The sequence below is a fragment of the Medicago sativa genome, chromosome 8 (genome assembly GCF_051527215.1).
Source record: "Medicago sativa cultivar Bolivia chromosome 8, Bolivia_mono, whole genome shotgun sequence".
Classification (NCBI taxonomy): domain Eukaryota; kingdom Viridiplantae; phylum Streptophyta; class Magnoliopsida; order Fabales; family Fabaceae; genus Medicago; species Medicago sativa.
In genome coordinates this window covers 13,792,831-13,812,209 of record NC_140756.1, presented here as the reverse complement: position 1 = coordinate 13,812,209, position 19,379 = coordinate 13,792,831, and the positions used below count along the sequence as shown (strand labels likewise).

Sequence of the window (19,379 nt, the reverse complement as noted above, 5' to 3'; positions counted from 1 at the left end):
AATTGAAGATTATTAAGATTGCTTGAATGAAACTTCTCGTTAACAATTGATTTAGCAAATTATCAATTAACCATGGAAGAAACAAGCATGTTGAGAGGAGATTTCACTTCCTAAGAGATCAAGTTAACAAAGATAGTTTGGAACTTTATTATTGCAAAACTGAACTGCAATTGGCAAACATTCAAACAAAACCCTTGAAGAAGACATGGTTTGATGATTTGAATAAACTCGTAGCAATGGAAAGTTTAGCAATCATGAATTAGGAGGTCTGAAGTGTTGTAGTTCATGATTTAGATACTGATTACTTGTTGAACAAGTTATCTGTGCTGTTAACTAACTTTCTAGTTTGTTTGTTATGAAAGTTGGTATTGGTAGTTATGGTAGTTTCATGACTTGTGGAACAAGTTATTAATTATGGTAGTTAGAGATTGAAATGACTCTGTATATAAGCATTAGTCCATTCATCAATAATATGCATTCCCTTCAATAGAAATTATAATGGTGCTATAATTAAAGACAAGGAAATTCTTTTATTGAAAACAACAATTATTTATTATAAAATGAACTGTTTAATATACAATACACAATTATTTTTGACTTCTTACAATATGCAAGTTTGCACATGATTAGTGCATGCTTGCCAATACATAACATCAAAAAGCTAGGAACTTTCTGCCAATATTTTAACACATGAAATCGAACTTTAAACCCTCCAATAGACATACATATTACACAGTAACCACTTACGCTACACCAGAACTGTAGCTTCTGCCACTTATTCCACCATATCAAATGAGATATCCAAACACAAACAAAAGTACTGCTCCAGTCTTAATTATAAGAAAACATTTACTTTTTAGATTCATTCAATAAATGATACATTTAGTCTATATTAAGAACTAAATACATTATTTACTTGAGTAAACCTAAAAAGTAACTTTCTCTTATAGTTGAAACCGAATGGAGTATTATAAGACAACTACGAGCGACATTTTCTGCAACACCTCACACAGGCGTAAACCATGAGAATGATATAAACAATTATAACTATAAAAACCCAAATAATAAGAGCTTTACCGAACCCAGACCCAGGAGAATTCCAAAGGGAGTTTGGAGTGACCAAGTTTGCAGCAAACAAGTAGGTAAAAGCAAGGCTTGTGAGTATGATAGGCATGCCTATTGATAAAATCCATATTGAAAATTTATTGTTGATAGGAATTCCACTAACAAGCAAGAGAAGAACACTAAGTGATGCAATGAAACAAATTGTATTGCATATCAAAAATTTTAAATAGTAGTCATGATAATAAGTAGCTAAGACAGCTTCTCCGAAGCATATTCCGGTGTGAATCGAACAATCGGTTTCATCACTAAGACTAGCTTGCACAACACCACCAGGTGGATTAGTGGCAAGTGAAAATGTCATAGTTGCGATTATGGAAACTGTTAAACTTATGCTACCTTTCATATCTTGTAACCATTTATCTCTCAATTGATGTTGTTGGGGAATACTCATTTTGTTTATTTGATTGTGGATGATCAATTGCAATTGTCTAACTTTTTTGAATGTTGTAGGTAAAAGCTTAATTATTGCACTATATATAGGCAACTTTTGTTTGTAGATTCATAAGAATTTATGGAAATTGTGTTTCACAGATTTTGGCATTATATGACAAATTGACAATAACTACTTAATTAGTTTTTTTTTTTAATTGAACGGCATGTTTTTTATTGTACGACAAACATGTTCTGTCACAATCTAGTCATTATTGTAAATAAACATCTATATTTTAGATTCATTCAATTAATTATGTATACGGTCTTTATTATAGACCACACATATAATTTAGTAAATGACTCTAAAATGTTGATCTTTACTTATAACAATGACCAAAAGATGTATATATATGTGTGTTAAATATGTTATTTTTCCTCTCAACAACCCACGTTCATTGTTTGTGCCACATGGGAAGAAAAAAAATGCGTTCGTCCCTACAAATTTTTATGCACACGCTTTTAGTCTCTGTTATTAATTCAATATATATTTGAATTTTTTGTAACCATGTTTAGAACATTGTATAAAGTTTTTCTGCAAAAATTAAGTTCAAAATTTGATTTTTAGATCCGACTGGTCATTGTTTCTATCTTGAACTTTCGGCGTTAAAAAAAATTGTATTTAATTCATACAATGTTCAAGAATTTTAAATTTTTGTAAAAGAAATTTTTAAAATGCCATAAACTTGTCTGCATTAAATGATTTAAAAATTGAAAGATAGTTAACAATTTTTATTTTAACATGAATTAAAATTGCATGGAAAAATATATTGAATAGATGAAAATGCGCCACTTTTTTTTTTATGGGGACGTAAATTAAAAATTGGTAATTTTGTATCAAGGAAAATCTTACTGAACCCTATTCTATAATCTTGTCATTTTCATTTTATTTTATTTAGAAACATATTATGATGAAATAATAATTTTGGTTATGGGAACTTGTTTTTATATATTCTTTTAAGGAAAGTTGATTATTGCATTTTATTAATATGATTATTGCATTTTATTAATAATAAGATTGTTAATGCAATGAGGAATACCGATATAAATGTAGAGACTAGCTTATAATGTGGTCTCTCCTACAAGAGCATGATCTACTTCATTTGCTTGTGTCTATTAAACTCGACCCGAGAGTTTGTAAAGTGGGTAGTGAAGAGACGTCTACAAGATGTAATAATATGATCGAATTTTATACCATTTTCTCGGTTAGAATGAAAAGCATCACAGGTTGTTTTTGAGTCCGCCACGACATTTTCAAATTGCATGTTGCCTAACCATTGCAATTTGCAAGGTATGAAAAAACTCAATGCTTCCCCCACACAAAAAAAAAAAAAAAGAAGAAGAAGAAGGAAAAATGCTCTTTAAGCACCTATCAATTGCTCTTACGCAGCTCAAGTTATCCAAAATACCCTTCATCGCCAATTTAAAAAATGGTTTAACCGATTTAAGAAAATTTGAACGGCAATTAACAATATTTTTGAAGTGAACGCCTTATGCTTTTTAATCTCTTTTAGGCGTGCTTTATGCTTTAAAGAGAGTTTGTTAATAAATCTTTAGTTTTTGGTTATTTAAAAGAAAATAAAAAAAAAAATTATAAAGTATCTTTAGGGGAAAACCCGTTGATTTGTCAACACTAACTACATCTAATTTGTGAACATCTATCGTTATCAAGAGGGACCTTTTCCAAACAAGTGGAGTACTACAATCTAATTCTCTTCTGTCCCGTTTAGTAGTAGTATGTCTTATGTAGGATGGAAGGACCTACATAGTGCAAATTCATAGGATTGAAGTGAGTGGTTTGGAATCAAAATGGTTTTGATAAAATCCGTGATATTTTTTAATTTACCCTAAATTTAAATATTATTTTTTTTGGTGACCGTTGGGGTGGGAATAGGCTAGGCCGAGCTAGACTTTGCAATGCATGAGTCTGGCCTGCCAAATTTTTTGAAGGTCAAAGTCTGGCATGCGGCCTGTCATAGACTTATTTTTTAGGTCTGAGTCTGGCTTTCTGAAAGTCTGATACGGCTTGCTAGCCTGTTTAAAAGTCTATTTCATATGAACATCTTTTAATAAGCAATGTGATCTAAGTTTAAATAGACTAGCAAACTAATATATCAATTAGATTAAACTCTCTTTTGATAATCAAGATGAGCTTTTAGGGAATTTGACTATATATTGTATCATATTTCAATTCTAGTTTATAATAATACATTTAAACATGCAAAAAATTAATGTATACTAATAAGCTTAAATTACTGAAAAATTTAACAAATTTTTATTTTAATTCAAAGTAGAAAATATAATATAATAATAAATAATATTATTCACATTTACTTAAATAGGTCGGCCTAATAGAGCTAAGATGCTTTTTGAATGGCCTGTGGCCTGGCCTTTTAAGCTAAATAGGCTTTTAAAAAAGCCTAGGTCTTCTCTGTTTAAAAAAAAAAAGTCTGGTCTGGCCTAGCCTGTCATAGGCAAGGCCGTAGGCCCCTGTAGGCTGCCCTGGCCTAGCCTGTCATAGGCTATGCCGTAGGCCCTGTTGAGATAAAATCCAAAAATCCCCTTTCTAATTGTTTTAATGATAACAAAACATTTAAATTATATTAAATGAATTCTGAGATTATTTGTTATTTAACATGTGTTCTTGAGTGATTTAAAAGATAGGTTGCAAAGCAAGCAAATACTTTCAAGAACATTCTCAGAACAAAGCTCATCACAACTCTCTTATCACCAAGACTAGCTTGCACAACACCACCAGGTGGATTAGTGGCAAGTGAAAATGTCATAGTTGCGATTATGGAAGCTGTTAAACTTATGCTACCTTTCATATCTTTTAACCATTCACCTTTATCTTCGTAGTCAAACCACTTTGCTGCACGCTCTAAGAACTCCCTAAAACAAGGCTTGGGATGATTTTCTTGATTAATACTCATTTTGTTGATTTGAATTATTGATGATCAATTGTAATTATCTAACCTTGTTTGATTACCTGCTTAATTAACATATATATAGATGATTTTGGTTTGTAGATAAGAGTTGATGCAAATTATTTCAAGATCCTTTTGGAATTATATGGCAATTATATGACTAATAATTTGACAATTATTAGTCCATTATTATTTACTGTATGCACGTGGTCTTCAACTTATATTAATATAAATATATAATCATGGCATTTTCATTTTATTATATATTTTGTTTCTTTTTATCTTTTTTTTTCAAGTAACCTAGTGGCTAGAATTCACCTTTTTTTCAAGGTGAATAAATAGAGTGTCTGGGGTTCGAACTCTGACCCCTACATATATCAATGCATGTACATATTTTGTTTTTGTTATATATAGAAAAAGATAATATGATGAGAAATTATAATAATAATAAAGTTAGTAATATAAACTTATGTTTGCGTACTTCAATTGAAAGCTTCTATATGATACCCCGATAAATTAAAGTGTTTTGTATTTATTAAAAAAAATATTATGGTACAGTTGTATTTTAAATCTATAATTAATAGTATTAAAACTTTGAAGGCTATTTTAATTCTTTTTGAAATTATATCCTGTAATTTAATTTTTACAAGAGTTTACTTGTTAGAGTTAATGTTATTGATTCTTGGTTGGCCGAAGCGGTTGCTGTGATGAATTGTAAAATTGATTAGCTCCCTTTTGTTTGTCTTGGTTTGCTTATTGGAGAGGACCCTCGTCAGTTAGTTTTTTGCACCCATTGAATAAAAGTATTCTTAAAGGATTGTTGGGTTGGAAAAGCAAAAATCTTTCCATACGTGGTGGGATGGTGCTCCTAAAATCTGTCTTGCAGTCGCTTCCGGATTATTTTCTTTCCTTTTCAAGCCTCCCACATGTATTATTTATCTCCTTGAATCTCTTTTTAAGTCTTTTTATATGTGAGTGTGCAGGGTCGGTGTGCGGAAACTCGCAAAATTCATTAGAATAAAATTCACACTATGAAGGAATTAGGTGGTTAGGACGTTGAAGGAATTTAATTTGGCGTTGTTGATAAAACAGTGTTGGAGTTTGCATGTTGATTGGGGTAGATTGTGGTTTAAGGTGTTACTTGTTAGGTATGAGGATAAGAGGGTTGTATTGTGTGTGTGGGTGGGTGGCGGGGAGCGTCTGTGTGGTGGAAGGATATTTGTCTGATGGGAGAAGGAGTGGAAGGTGGTGAAAAGAGTTGGTTTAAGGAGAGCGTGGTGTGCAGTGTAAGTAATGGGGAGAGTACTTTTTTAAGTGACCCTTTCTTGGATGGAGAAATTTTAAAGGATAGGTTTAGGCGTATGTTTGATCTTTGTGTTGACCGCAATAAATCAATAGCGGAGATATGCATGCAAGGTTGGGGAGTTGATGGGTAATGATGGGGTTGGAGACATCGACTCTTTGCATGGAAGGAGATTCATTTAGAAGAATGTGTTTTGTTGTTAAATGATATTCTTTTGCAATATAAGGTGGATGACAAATGGATTTGGCCCCTAATCTGACTGATGGCCATTCGATCAAATTAGTACCTCTAAAAGTTTCTTTATTTGCTTAGGAAATAAAAGGATCTCAACAAAAGATAATTTATTTCCTTGTGCAGTGGTTCCCCCCCTGAGTTGTTGCTTTATGCGCAAGGTTGTGCCAAAGATTAGTCAATTAATCATCTATTTTTTGGTTGTGATTTCTAGTTCTTATGTTGATTAGAATTTATTTTGCTCATTCTGCTGACAAAGGTGATCATGCCTTGCAATTTGTTGGCGGCCATATGTTCAGAAAGGACGTTAACTCGAATTTTTCGATTGACATCCATCCGGATTATTTGGAAAAAACTTAACACTAGAATTTTCTGTAACAAAGAGTTGACTTTGAAGCAACTTCTTTTATGTATTAAACTTCACTTGTGATGGTGGCTAAAGATTCTCGAAACAAATACTTTGATTAATTTTTATTTTTGGTGGATAAATCCTTTCGCTTGTTTGGGGTTTACCCATATGTAATTTGCTTTTTGTTCTTTCTTTGTTCTCTTTTATTATTGATAATTTTTAATCTTTTTAGGCAGACCTTGTGCTTTAAAGAGAGTTTGTTAATATATCTTTAGTTTTTGGCCTTTTCAAACAAAATATATAGTACTCCCTCCGGTCCTATTTATAAGAGAAAATTTGGTCAATAAAATTGGATGTATCTAGTTAAAAATTCAGTCTAAATACGTTAACTTTTGTTGACCCAACTTTTTCTTATAAATAGGACCGGAGGGAGTATCTTTTAGGGGAAAACCCGTTGATTTGTCAAGACTAACTACATACCTGTTTGGCAACGCGTTTTCTGACCTTAAACACGAGTTTAGATATTCAAACGCTATTTCACCATTTTTTAAGATGTTTGGGTAACTACAAAAGCTCTTCAACCAATCGTGAATCTAGCTCCAAACTCACGTTTACTCAAAGCCAAAAATTGGAGCTTATGCGCCTGTTAAAATCAATTCTGCCAAAACCTCAAATTTGTTTCCAACTTCACCCTTTTTTCTACTGCGTTTTCTTCTACGGTTCCGTTTTGTTTCACTGTTGCTTGCTACAGTTCTGTTTCTGAAGGTCAAGGAAGCAAGATCAATGTTGTTTCAGAAAAGGCCCATTCAATATATTTTGTAAGAATTCTGCTCTTTATCCAACCAAAAAGGCTCATTCCCAACTGAAATGACTATAATGCCCCTGCGTGAGTTAACTCACGCTAGTGTAAATCCCTGTGTAAATCTCTGCGTGAGTTAAGTCACGCAGATTTAACACTAGCGTGAGTTAACTCACGCAGGGATATTTTTGGAATTTAAGTTGGGAATGAGCAAAATGTGTTGGGTAAAGAGCAGAATTCTTTTTGTAATAAGCCCATTCAATCATCTCACAGATGCTATTTTCTTTCTTTCTTTCTTTTGACACCCTTTGATTTTTATATTATATTAAAAATAATACAATTGATAAAAAAAATTAAAAATGAACTTTTATAAACTAATATCATTTTAAAATTTAAAGTGAATTTATGAATCAATAAAAATGCATTTATGAATTTAGATAAATTGAAATAATTATCTAAAATGAGAATGAGATATTTAGTTTTAAATACAATTAAAAGGATTCCCTCAAAAAAAAAAAACAATTAAAAGGATAATTTAGTCATTGTACGTTAAAAATCAATTTTGATTCAAACTATCCAAACAACATCAACCCAGAAAAATCACTTTTAAGTGAGTGCATTCAAACATAAATCAATTCACATCGAACTCTCTTTTAACCAAAATCAATTCTCTCAAACTCAATTCTATCAAAATCAATTCTCTCAACCTTCAAACCAAACACATACTACATCTAATTTGTGAACATCTATCATTATCAAGGGGGACCTTTTCCAAACAAGTGGAGTACTAAAATCTAATTATCTGCTGTCCCGTTTAGTAGTAGTATGTAGGATGGAAGGACCTACATAGTGCAAATTCATAGGATTGAAGTGAGTGGTTTGGAATCAAAATGCTTCTGACAAAATCCGTGATTTTTTAAAATTCACCGTACACTTTAATTATTCGGGATAGAAACTTTATTCCGTAAAATTATACGGGAAAATTATTACTAATAAACCACTAACATTCAGTGTTAGATCAAACTATGATCTGTGTACGCAACATAAGTGCTTATTCAGATAAGCTATTTGTAAGCAAGATGAAAAATAACAAAACAGAAAGTAAATCTGAGAGAGAAGAGAATAGAGAGAGTTTGCTATGCAATGTGAATGTCATTAAAAATTGAAAGTACACAATACAAAGCCTTTTATAAGCAAAAGTAGCACTTGCTTGTAGTACAAGCTATCTAACTAACTAACAAATTTTGTAACAAAATGTAACTAACTTTGCTGCATGGCGGTTATGTATTAAAATCTTAACATTCGGTATGGTATTGTTCTAGTTCCGCTCTTGTTTTAATGTGGAAATGATCATTTTACTTGGCTTGAATATTGCTTATAGTCATTAGTTATAACTGCAATTTTCGTTTCTCTAGTTTGAAGTATGTGTGGTCTTGATCTCTCTGATTTTCTCTATTCAAATCTACATTGTTTCAATTAAGTCTTTTGTCGTTTCTCTTTTTTGTTTAAAACTTTCAAATTCTCGTAGACTGACTTAAACACCGAATAATGGACAGTATTGACCAATAATAAATTGGTCTTGAAATCCGTTATAAATTTTTGTAGTGACTGATTTAGAAACCACTAACACAGTTTTTTAATAAAATTAAATTAAAAAAAGGTCATAAATTTCATTGAGTGAGATATTATTCTCATCACGTGGCCACCACACCACTAAGTACCAACAACACTTCAACACTTTACATTGTATTTTCTCTCACTAAAAATAAACAGAGCCGCTCAATCTCTCACATCACCACCGTCCAACACCTTTCGAAGCCAGATCCGGCAACTACACGATGAGATCCGAGAAAATGAAACACTTTTGGAGCTCCTTATCGCAAGATCTATCTTTTAGTCCTATTGTTTTGCTGTGAGGGAATTAATCGTCCCTCTCCTATGGGTAAGACCACCTCTCTTCATTTTTCTTCTTCCTTTTTCATGCTATTCCTTCTTTGTTATGAGTTCCTATCTTTTAATTTTTTTTAGATTCAATTTGTTTTACAGAACCACTATATATGAACTCCACTGCTGTTGGTGAATCTGGTGTCGTCACCTTCAAGGGTTCGTCATCTATTATGTTTTTGCTCAATTTATTCTTCAAATAAAAATAACCCCAATTTTAACTTTTGAACCTTAAGAATGTTTCAAATGATTTGACATTGAGGACGATTGAATTATTAGGGTTATTATTCATTAAGAAGATTGAGTTGTTTTGATGTGCAGTGGATTTTTCTATGTTATTTAGGGGTTGTTATTTAGGAATCCTCTGTTTTGTGTGGCTTCATAGGCATGACTAAATGGCACCTCTTTCATGTTTTGTGCACTATCATTCAATTTAAAAAAACAAGGGTATGCAGCCACAATATTGAAGTTTTAGAGGTTACTTTACAATCACTTTGGGTCTATATTTGCTATGTATCATAGTGTAACTGCAATTGTCCATAAATAAAATGACATAAGTCAATTTATTTATTTTGTTGACCCAACAACATCTCAAGAAAAAATTGGGAAAAAAGTAAATAAATTGAGCCTTGAGTCTGAGCTTTCATAAGTCATAACTTATTCTGTTGACCCTGCGAATATTCAGAATTCTAATATCTTATGCATTGTTGTAGGTTTGTCCTCATTTGTTTATACTCCATTTCATGGTAGAATACCAGTCATTGGCATTATGTTTTGAATTACATTTTTTACAATTCTGTATTGGTAGGAGTATAATTGGTAATCAGAACCGACAAGGATAGGAAGATCGAATTATACTGCGTTCAGTTTAATGCTGCTGAGACCTATTTGATAGCATCCGGTCTCCAACGAGAGGATGTCCTACGTCGCTTTTTATTTGTTGAAGGCTTGAATGTATTTCTCAAGGTTCTACTCGTTAGAATTCCCTCATTTATTTAATTTATTTCAACAAGTTGTGTTCTTTTGTCTTACATATCTTTGATTTAGGCATGCTTGTATGTGCATCCAATTTTAACATTCAATCCAGCAACTATATAGTACATCAGAAGGACCATTCTAAGATTTGATATGTATCTTGGGTGTTTATATCTCTTCACATGAATACTTAATATTACTAACTCAATCTAGCAATCATGAATTTGTTACTCTATTGAATTGACCAAGTCAAAATGTTCCACTATTTGTTGGAAGGGTGGTCTAGTGTTAAACTGTATGAAAAATCATGATAATAACCTTAAGAATGCCAAATCATGAATTTTTTAAGTCTCTTCAAAAAAACCTTTTGAACCTTAAGAATGTTTCAAATGGCTATTACATGACTTAAAATTTTAATTGATAAAGTATAGAGCTTGAATAGTATAGCATTACATGATATTTTATTTCAATCAATGGCTATTACTCATTATCTTTAAACGCATACATTGTTATTTACCAAGAGATAACATGGTGAAGATTTACTTTAACTTGGAAGTCTTTAATTTTTCTTGTTTAAGAGATAGCAAATTAACGTGTGTCCCACTAATAATGCTGATATAGACTTTGAATTATCATCATGGTTTTTATTATGATCCTCCAAAAGACTAAGAATTGAACCTTGTTTATTTATTCTAAAACTAGACTTGTAATCCTAATTGAATCAAGGAGCTAACTGTATGGTTCTTGTGATTTGTGAAACTACGCACTCTATCTCAAAGAGTTAATCTCAAAGAGTTGTATGTGAGTACTAGTTTAGGAGTAAAGTACACCCTTGCACTTCGCTTGCATAGGTATGCAGACCTTATGTGTGTTTATGTGTTTTATTGTCTATTTCTTATGCTAAGTATCTTAAGTGTGTTATATTATGATGCTAAGTTGTTTGATATTGGTAGGTGGTGCCCAAGAATAGCATTAGAGTTATGGATGCAAGAAAAAAAATGGAATATGCAGTTCATGGTTTCCAAATTTTCTTTTGTATTTCTTGATAAACTTAGTTTCTTAGTTAATGTAATATCACACTACCATATGCCAAGGCTTATTTTATGGTGTATACTGTTGTTATTGAGTTGTCTATACAAATGTATATTTTGTTATGTATGATAATAATATACAAATACAGGTAAAATCATATTTTGACAAATTCATTTTTTTTTTTGCACAATATAAATTAGAGACCGATTTGGTGACCCATTGCTCTTCAAGTTGAAGTAGTTGGTCATTATATCGGTCTCTAAACTCAGTCTCAAAATCAGTCTCTAAGATACGAAGCGCTAAACTGGTATCTAATTCGGTCACTAAGCTCAGTTGCAAATCCGGTCGCTGAAAACCGGTCGCTAGTATGGTCACAAACAATCAGCGACCAGTGTTTTAGCCACTCTTAATTTTGGTCACTATTTCGGTCACTAAGCCTGTTAGTGACCGATTTTGATGATGTAGCCACCGAAAATTCGGTCTCTAAAAGGCTGATTTCTTGTAGTGATTGTGGAATTTGTTGTGGAACAACGGGTCTTATCACCAAGACTAGCTTGCACAACGCCACCAGGTGGATTAGTGGCAAGTGAAAATGTCATAGTTGCGATTATGGAAACTGTTAAACTTATGCTACCTTTCATATCATCTAACCATTTATCTCTCAATTGATGTTGTTGGGGAATACTCATTTTATTGTGGATGATCAATAGCAATTGTCTAACTTTTTTGAATGTTAGGTAGAGTGTTGTAGGTAAAAGCTTAATTATTGCACTATATATAGGCAACTTTTGTTTGTAGATTCATAAGAGTTTGTAGAAATTGTGTTTCATGGATTTTGGCATTATATGACAAATTGACAATAACTACTCAATTAGTTTTTTTTTAATTAAATGGCATGTTTTTTATTGTACGGCAGACATGTTTTGTCACAATCTGGTCACTATTATACGCAAATATCTATATTTTAGATTCATTCAATTAATTGTGTATACGGTCTTTATTATCGACCACATATATAATTTAGTAAATGAATCTAAAATGCTGATCTTTACTTATAATAGTGACCAAAGGATGTATATATGTGTGTTAAATATGTTTTTTTTTCCTCTCAACAACCCACATTCATTGTTTGTGCCAAATGAAAAATATATATATATATATATATATATATATATATATATGTGTGTGTGTGTGTGTGTGTTCGACCCTACAAATTTTTATGCACACGCTTTTAGTCTCTGTTATAAATTCAATATATATTTGAATTTTTTTAAGCATGTTTAGAACATTGTATAAAGTTTCTCCGCGAAGATTAAGTTTAAAATTTGATTTCTAAATCCGATTTTCCATTGTTTCTATCTTGAACTTTCGACGTTAAAAAAAATCGTATTTAATTCATACAATGTTCAAGAATTTTAAATTTTTGTAAAAGAAATTTTTAAAATGTCATAAACTTGTCTGCATTAAATGATTTAAAAATTGAAAGATGGTTAAAAAATATATTGAATAGATGAAAATGTGCCAATTTTTTTTTATGGGGACGTAAATTAAAAGTTGGTAATTTTGTATGAAGGAAAATCTTACTGAACCCTATTCTATAATCTTGTCATTTTCAATTTTTTTTTTGTAGAAACATATTATGAAGAAATCATAATTTTAGTTATGGGAACTTGTTTTTATATAGTTTTTAAGGAAAGTTGATTATAGCATTTTATTAATAATAAATTTGTTAATGCAATGGGGAATATCGATATAAATGTAGAGACTAGCTTATAATGCGGTCTCTCCTACAAGAGCATGATCTACTTCATTTGCTTGTGTCTATTAAACTCGACCCGAGAGTTTGTAAAGTGGGTAGTGAAGAGACGACTACAAGATATAATAATATGATCAAATTTTATACCATTTTCTCGGCTAGAATGAAAAGCATCACTGGTTGTTTTTTAGTCCGCCACGACATTTTCAAATTGCATGTTGCCTAACCATTGCAATTTGCAAGGTATGAAACAAACTCAATGCTTCCCCCACACAAAAAAAAAAAAGGAAAAATGCTCTTTAGGCACCTATCAATTGCTCTTACGCACCTCAAGTTATCCAAAATACCCTTCATCGCCAATTTAAAAAATGATTTAACCAATTTAAGAAAATTTGAACGGCAATTAACTATATTTTTGAAGTGAACGCCTTATGCTTTTTAATCTCTTTTCGGCACGCCTTATGCTTTAACGAGAGTTTGTTAATAAATCTTTAGTTTTTGGTCATTTAAAACAAAATAGAAAATATATATATATATATATATATATATATATATATATATATATATATATATATATATATATATATATATATAAAGTATATTTAGGGGAAAACCCGTTGATTTGTCAACACTAACTACATCTAATTTGTGAACATCTATCATTATCAAGAGGGACCTTTTCCAAACAAGTGGGGTACTATAGTCTAATTCTCTTCTGTCCCGTTTAGCAGTAGTATATGTACTATGTAGGATGGAAGGACCTACATAGTGCAAATTCATAGGATTGAAGTGAGTGGCTTCACTTGTCAAAAAAAAAAAGTGAGTGGCTTCGAATCAAAATGGTTTTGATAAAATCCGTGATTTTTTTTTTTTTAATTTACCCTAAAAAAAAAATTTTTGTGACTGGGGTTTGAACCCCGACCTTGCACATATTATGCATTATGTATTGTATTTTTTTGTGACTGGGGTTTGAACTCCGACCTTGCACATATTATGCATTATGTATTGTAATGATACCCTAAATTTTTTTTTTTTGTGATTGGGGTTTGAACCCCGACCTTACACATATTATGCATTATGTATTGTATTTTTTTGTGACTGGGGTTTGAACTCCGACCTTGCACATATTATGCATTATGTATTGTAATATCAACTGAGTTAAATTCAGGATGACACATTTAAATACACACTTTTTTTTGTAGTGGTCGGGGTTTGAACCCCGGACCTTGCATATTTTATGCATTGTTCTTACCAACTGAACTATGCTCACGATGACATTTAAATACACACTTAATTATACGGGATAGTGTTTTATATTTTGTGGTAGTGAAAAGTTATTTTCTAATAAATTGATTTAAAAAGTATAATAGAAAAGAGATAAAATTATTATTAACTAAAATTACATTTGTGTTGAAGTCAATTGCATGGAAAAGTGTATTTTTTTGTTTTCCTTTTTCCATATACAAGTCTTCAAAGTTGTATTTGTCTGTATTTGATGCCATCTTTTTGTCTTCGAATTTGTGGTAGTGTAAAATTATATTTAATAAATCAATTATGCAAAATTTAATTGTTATAAAGTTAAATAAAAAATTATTTATGCTTGAAAATATTTATTTGACGCGTTTGATTCACAAAATAGTGAATAATAAACAGAATAGTACAAGACAATACATAAATGTACATGAAATTTTTTTGTATTCCATTGTATTTAAAGGTTGATGCACAAGATAAATAATTTATACGGCGCCTTTTTGATATTTTGTTTATTTTGAAATTTTGTATTTGGCTTAAGGATCAAATAATTTGAGGGGTTCACTCCCACCATCCACTTGCGGAGGGATCCCATTAAAGCTAGAGCATATATCTTCATTCTTAGATATGTGATAGAGAGAGGGAAAGAGAGGAGGGGATAAGGAGAGAAATATGAGGCATATATAGTAGACGTAGATAAGATAGTGAGGAAAGAGAGACACAAAAGAGTGGAGAAGGGATAGAGATTTTAAGGGTTAAGGGAGGCCGGGGGAGTAGAGTCATGTACAAATTAAGATTCATTTATAGATTTTCTAGTTCATTGATGGATTAGAGAGAGAGAGAGAGAATTTTATTCAAAAAAAGAGAGAGAGAGAGAGAGAGAGAGAGAGAGAGAGAGAGAGAGAGAGAGAGAGAGAGAGAATTGGGGTTTATAGCAAGTGAAAGAGAATTACTTTTAGGGTCCGTTTGGTTCGAGAATTAGGAGGGGAGGGGAGGGGAGATATTTTAATTAAAAGTGTGTTTGGTTCACAAGGGGAGGGGATGGATTTTAAAATTATTTTATTGTTTTACCCTTAAACTTAATTAAATAAGGATAATAAAGTAACGAAACAATAACGATGTAATCGATAACAACACGGTGTAGACCATGAAATAATGGATTAATAATAGGGTTGTTACGATTGCAAGTAGTAATAAAAGTTGTTACAAGAAAAAATTGTTAATAATATGGAATAAAAGTTGTTACAAGATAATATAACCTATAACCTAATAATAGTAAAAGTTGTTTAAAAATAATATAACATAATAATAATAAACGTTGTTACAAGGATAATGTTGAGATTTTAAATTAATATAAGGATAATTTTGGCGGTGCAATAAAATTTGCTCCCCTCCCCTCCCCTTCTAAAAATTGAACCAAACACTTCAAATTAAAAATATCCCCTCCCCTCCAAAACTCTCGAAATAAGCTATAACCTATAAGGGTCTGTTTGGTTCGAGAGTTTTGGAGGGGAGGGGAGATTCTTAATTTAAAGTGTTTGGTTCAATTTTTAGAAGGGAAGGGGAGGGGAGAGGAGCAAATTTTATTGCACTATCAAAATTATCCTTATATTAATTTAAAATCTCAATATTATCCTTGTAACAACATTTATTATTATTATATTATATTATCCTTGAAATAACTTTTACTATTATTACGTTATAAGTTACATTATCTTGTAACAACTTTTCTTCCATATTATTAACAATTTTTTCTTGTAACAACTTTTATTCCATATTATTAACAATTTTTCCTTGTAACAACTTTTATTACTCCTTGTAACAACCCTATTACTAATCCATTATTTCATCGTCTACATTATGTTGTTATCGATCACATCGTTATTGTTTCGTTACTTTATTATCCTTATTTAATTAAGTTTAAGGGTAAAACAGTAAAATAATTTTAAAATCCCTCCCCTCCCCTTGTGAACCAAACAAACTTTTAATTAAAATATCTTCCCCCGTTAAAATCCCTGCAAAACCCTTAAATTTTTTTATAATCTTTTTAAAATAAATACATGTGTTACAAGAGATTGTTTTTTTCCTTTTTCTATATTTTTTTATCTATTATTTTTATCGGAAGCATACATTTTCTCTATTATATTATTTTAATGTATTTAGTTACTGTGGTTTTTAAAAATGTAAAGCACATAACTTTTATTAAATTTTAATTTATTTAACTATTATAGTTCAAAAAATGAAAACAGATGCATCGAAACCGTTGATTTGTCAAAACTACCATTGAAATCCTCATTTTAGTTAGAGCAGCAATATTTGAAAACATCTATAAATCATTATCAGAAAGGGGCATTTTCCAAACAAGTGGAGTACTATAATCTAATTCTCCTCTGTCCCATTTAATTGCGACTCCTATTCTTTGTGGTGTTATTGTGTGAAGGACTAAATAGTGCAAATAGTGTTATTGGGTGAAGGACTAAATAGTGCAAATAATTGTGACTCCTATTATTTGCAGTGTTATTGTCAATGTGAAGGACTAAATAGTGACAATTCGTAGGATTGAAATGGGTGGTTTGGAATCAAAATGGTTGTGACAAAATTGGATGGATCGTGATTTTTTTAAAAGGGTTAAATATGTTTTTTGTTCTTATAAATATTAATTATTCATTTTAGTTTTTCTAAAAAAAAATCTTCAACTTTTAGTTTTCTGAAAATTTTCCATCGCCACTTTTGCTACTTGTTTTTAAATCAACTCATGTATATACTTCATATTTTTAAATAAAATTTTTAAGAATGTTTAGAATATTATAATAATCTCTTCCAAAAAAAAATTAGAATTTATTAAGAAAATATTAAATATGAATTTTTATGTTTTTGACACTGAAAAATTCATATTTAATTTGCGCTTTGTTAAACAAATCTTTTTTTTATATAAATTGTTATAATATTGTACATATTTCTGCAAAATTTCATTCAAAAATATTAATGTTACACATGAATTGATTTAAGAGTAAGGATCAAAACTGATGTTGGAAAAATTTTAGGGACTAAAAGTTGAAGAAATTTTTTAAGGGGATTAAAACGAAAAGTTTATATATTTATAGGGACAAAAAAATATTTAACCCTTTTTAAATTCACCATAAATTAAAATACACACTTAATAAATCAATTTTATTAGTGTTTTTGGTTTTGTGGCAGATGAAAAGTTATTTTCTAATAAATCAATTTTATTAAAAAAAAGTAAAAAAAAATGATTTTTTTGACAAAAAATATTATTAACTAAAATGACATTTATTACCATTTTACAATCTTTTCAGATGGAATTTAAGCTATCCTTCCATAAAATTATACGGTCAACTATCACCAACGAACCACTAGCACCTCATGAACAAACTGATTATCTGTGAATTAATTTTTTGTTGAAAGCTTTCAACCGGTGTTTCTGCTGTTTTTATTTGTTAAAAAAATAATTATGTTGAAAGCAAGTTTTATAAGAAGTGTTATGAAACTATTAAAATAAGAACGATTGAAGAGAATGAAATGAAATTCTGTGATTATTTTGTAATGTACAATTATGTTACATATAATAATCTCTATTTATATAATAAGTATAAGAATTTGTCCACATAACTTATGAGATAATTATGATATTCATAACATAAAAGTTTTTTTTCCATATAAGTCATGTCGACAAATTCTTGTATTTATAGAAAAAGTTTTTTTTTTAAGGAATATTATAATATTTCTATAATAGCATGAAAATGCTAAGGTCACATAGATGACATCAGTGTGTCTACGTAATTATAGCCAATCAGAAAATGTTTTTTTTAAGGAATATTATCATATTTATGTAATAGTAGCATGAAAATGCTAAGGTCACATAGATGACATCAGTGTGTCTACGTAGTATTATTGCCAATGGACAAGATAGGGGGACCTACATAGTGCAAATTGAAGCCAATCAGTTTGGTGGTCAGATTTGTTATGAACTAAGGTAAGATTGAGATGTGGCCTTATCGGCACGGAGTTCAAGAAGGGGATAAGCTTAACGGTTTTGTATTCGGTGGAGGATGAATCAGTGTGTTTTTGGTTAGTAATAATAGTTTATTGGTGTTGAATTATGAATGATGGTTTTTTTTAAGACAAATTTAGTATGTTAATTGTTATGTTGGTATTGTCCTTGTCAAGACTTGGACCCTAGACATTTAATTTCTTCACTACTTTAATCTATAAGCTTAAATAAGATGAGTTATTCAAGCCCCCTTAAATGATGATGTATTGTTAAATTATAAGCGAGTTAATTATGAAAAATGATGAATTGTTTTTGTGTTAAGTTTGTCTAGATAAATAGTTCAAACCATGTTTCTACATTCTGCTTCTACATCTTAATTCCCAATCGAGTGATCAGTTCGTAACTCTCTCCCAAGTAACGGGGCATAACTCCCAATGATAGCATTATGGCATTTTGAGGTGCATGTGAGCAATTGGAAGGACTTAAAAGAGCGATTTTCGTAAAATCAGATTTTACAACACCAAAAGAAGAAGCTAATTAATGAACGCAAACAATATCTTCTCAATAAATTAGAGGCTAGAGCGACATGACATTAGACGTGTGATAATAAAGCAATTATTCCATCAGTGAGCAATATCAACTTATAAGAAAAGAGTCATATTAAATGGTGCCCGAGAACTACTTAAGCAACTAAAAATGAAAAGAAGTGACAAAATCTTTTATATCTAATCATACTTATTTCTAATATGAATAACATTGTTAACAATTTGTGCCAACCCTAATCCTAATTGCTTTAGGCGGGAATTAATGTAGACCGTTGATTTCAATCAAAACACATCTCAGCCGTTGATTGATTATTTATGTCACTTACAACTCCTCCATAAATTATTTATGGGCTTAAATAAGAAAAACGTCCCTGTAAGTTCGCGTGTTTTTGGTTTTAGTCCCTGTAAGTTTTTTTGTTGCGAAACAACCCTTGTATTTTCATAACTTTTTGAAATTCGTCCCTGCCGTCACCATCCGTTAAAAAAACGCACATGTGGCTAACGGAGGCTGACGTGGCGACCTGTGACGTGGCGAAATTGGTTGATGTGTCCATCCATGTGGCCAGTCACCAAGTTTCAAGGACCAAATCCAAAAACGAAAATTACGAGAGGGACCAAATCCAAAAACGAAAATTACAAGAGGGACTAAATCCAAAAAAAGACGGTAATCACGAAAAATTCAAATTAAAAACTCATTTATC

The 19,379-nt window shown here is 30.8% G+C and overlaps 1 protein-coding gene and 1 long non-coding RNA gene across 2 annotated transcripts; one reads left to right on the top strand and one right to left on the bottom strand.

Annotated features, from left to right (window-relative positions):
• Positions 1–528: 528 nt before the first annotated feature.
• On the bottom strand, positions 529–4,513 carry LOC146897147 (uncharacterized). Its single transcript, XM_085736389.1, has 2 exons — positions 4,249–4,513; positions 529–1,595 (listed from the first exon to the last, which is right to left on the bottom strand). The coding sequence occupies exons 1-2, from the start codon at positions 4,485–4,487 to the stop codon at positions 980–982; spliced, it is 855 nt and encodes a 284-aa protein (XP_085592515.1). The 5' UTR covers positions 4,488–4,513; the 3' UTR covers positions 529–979.
• Positions 4,514–8,856: 4,343 nt separating this feature from the next.
• LOC146897146 (uncharacterized) lies at positions 8,857–11,283 on the top strand. Its single transcript, XR_015023403.1, has 4 exons — positions 8,857–9,105; positions 9,210–9,266; positions 9,916–10,073; positions 11,036–11,283. It is a non-coding gene; the product is annotated as an uncharacterized LOC146897146 (long non-coding RNA).
• The last annotated feature ends 8,096 nt before the right edge of the window (positions 11,284–19,379 follow it).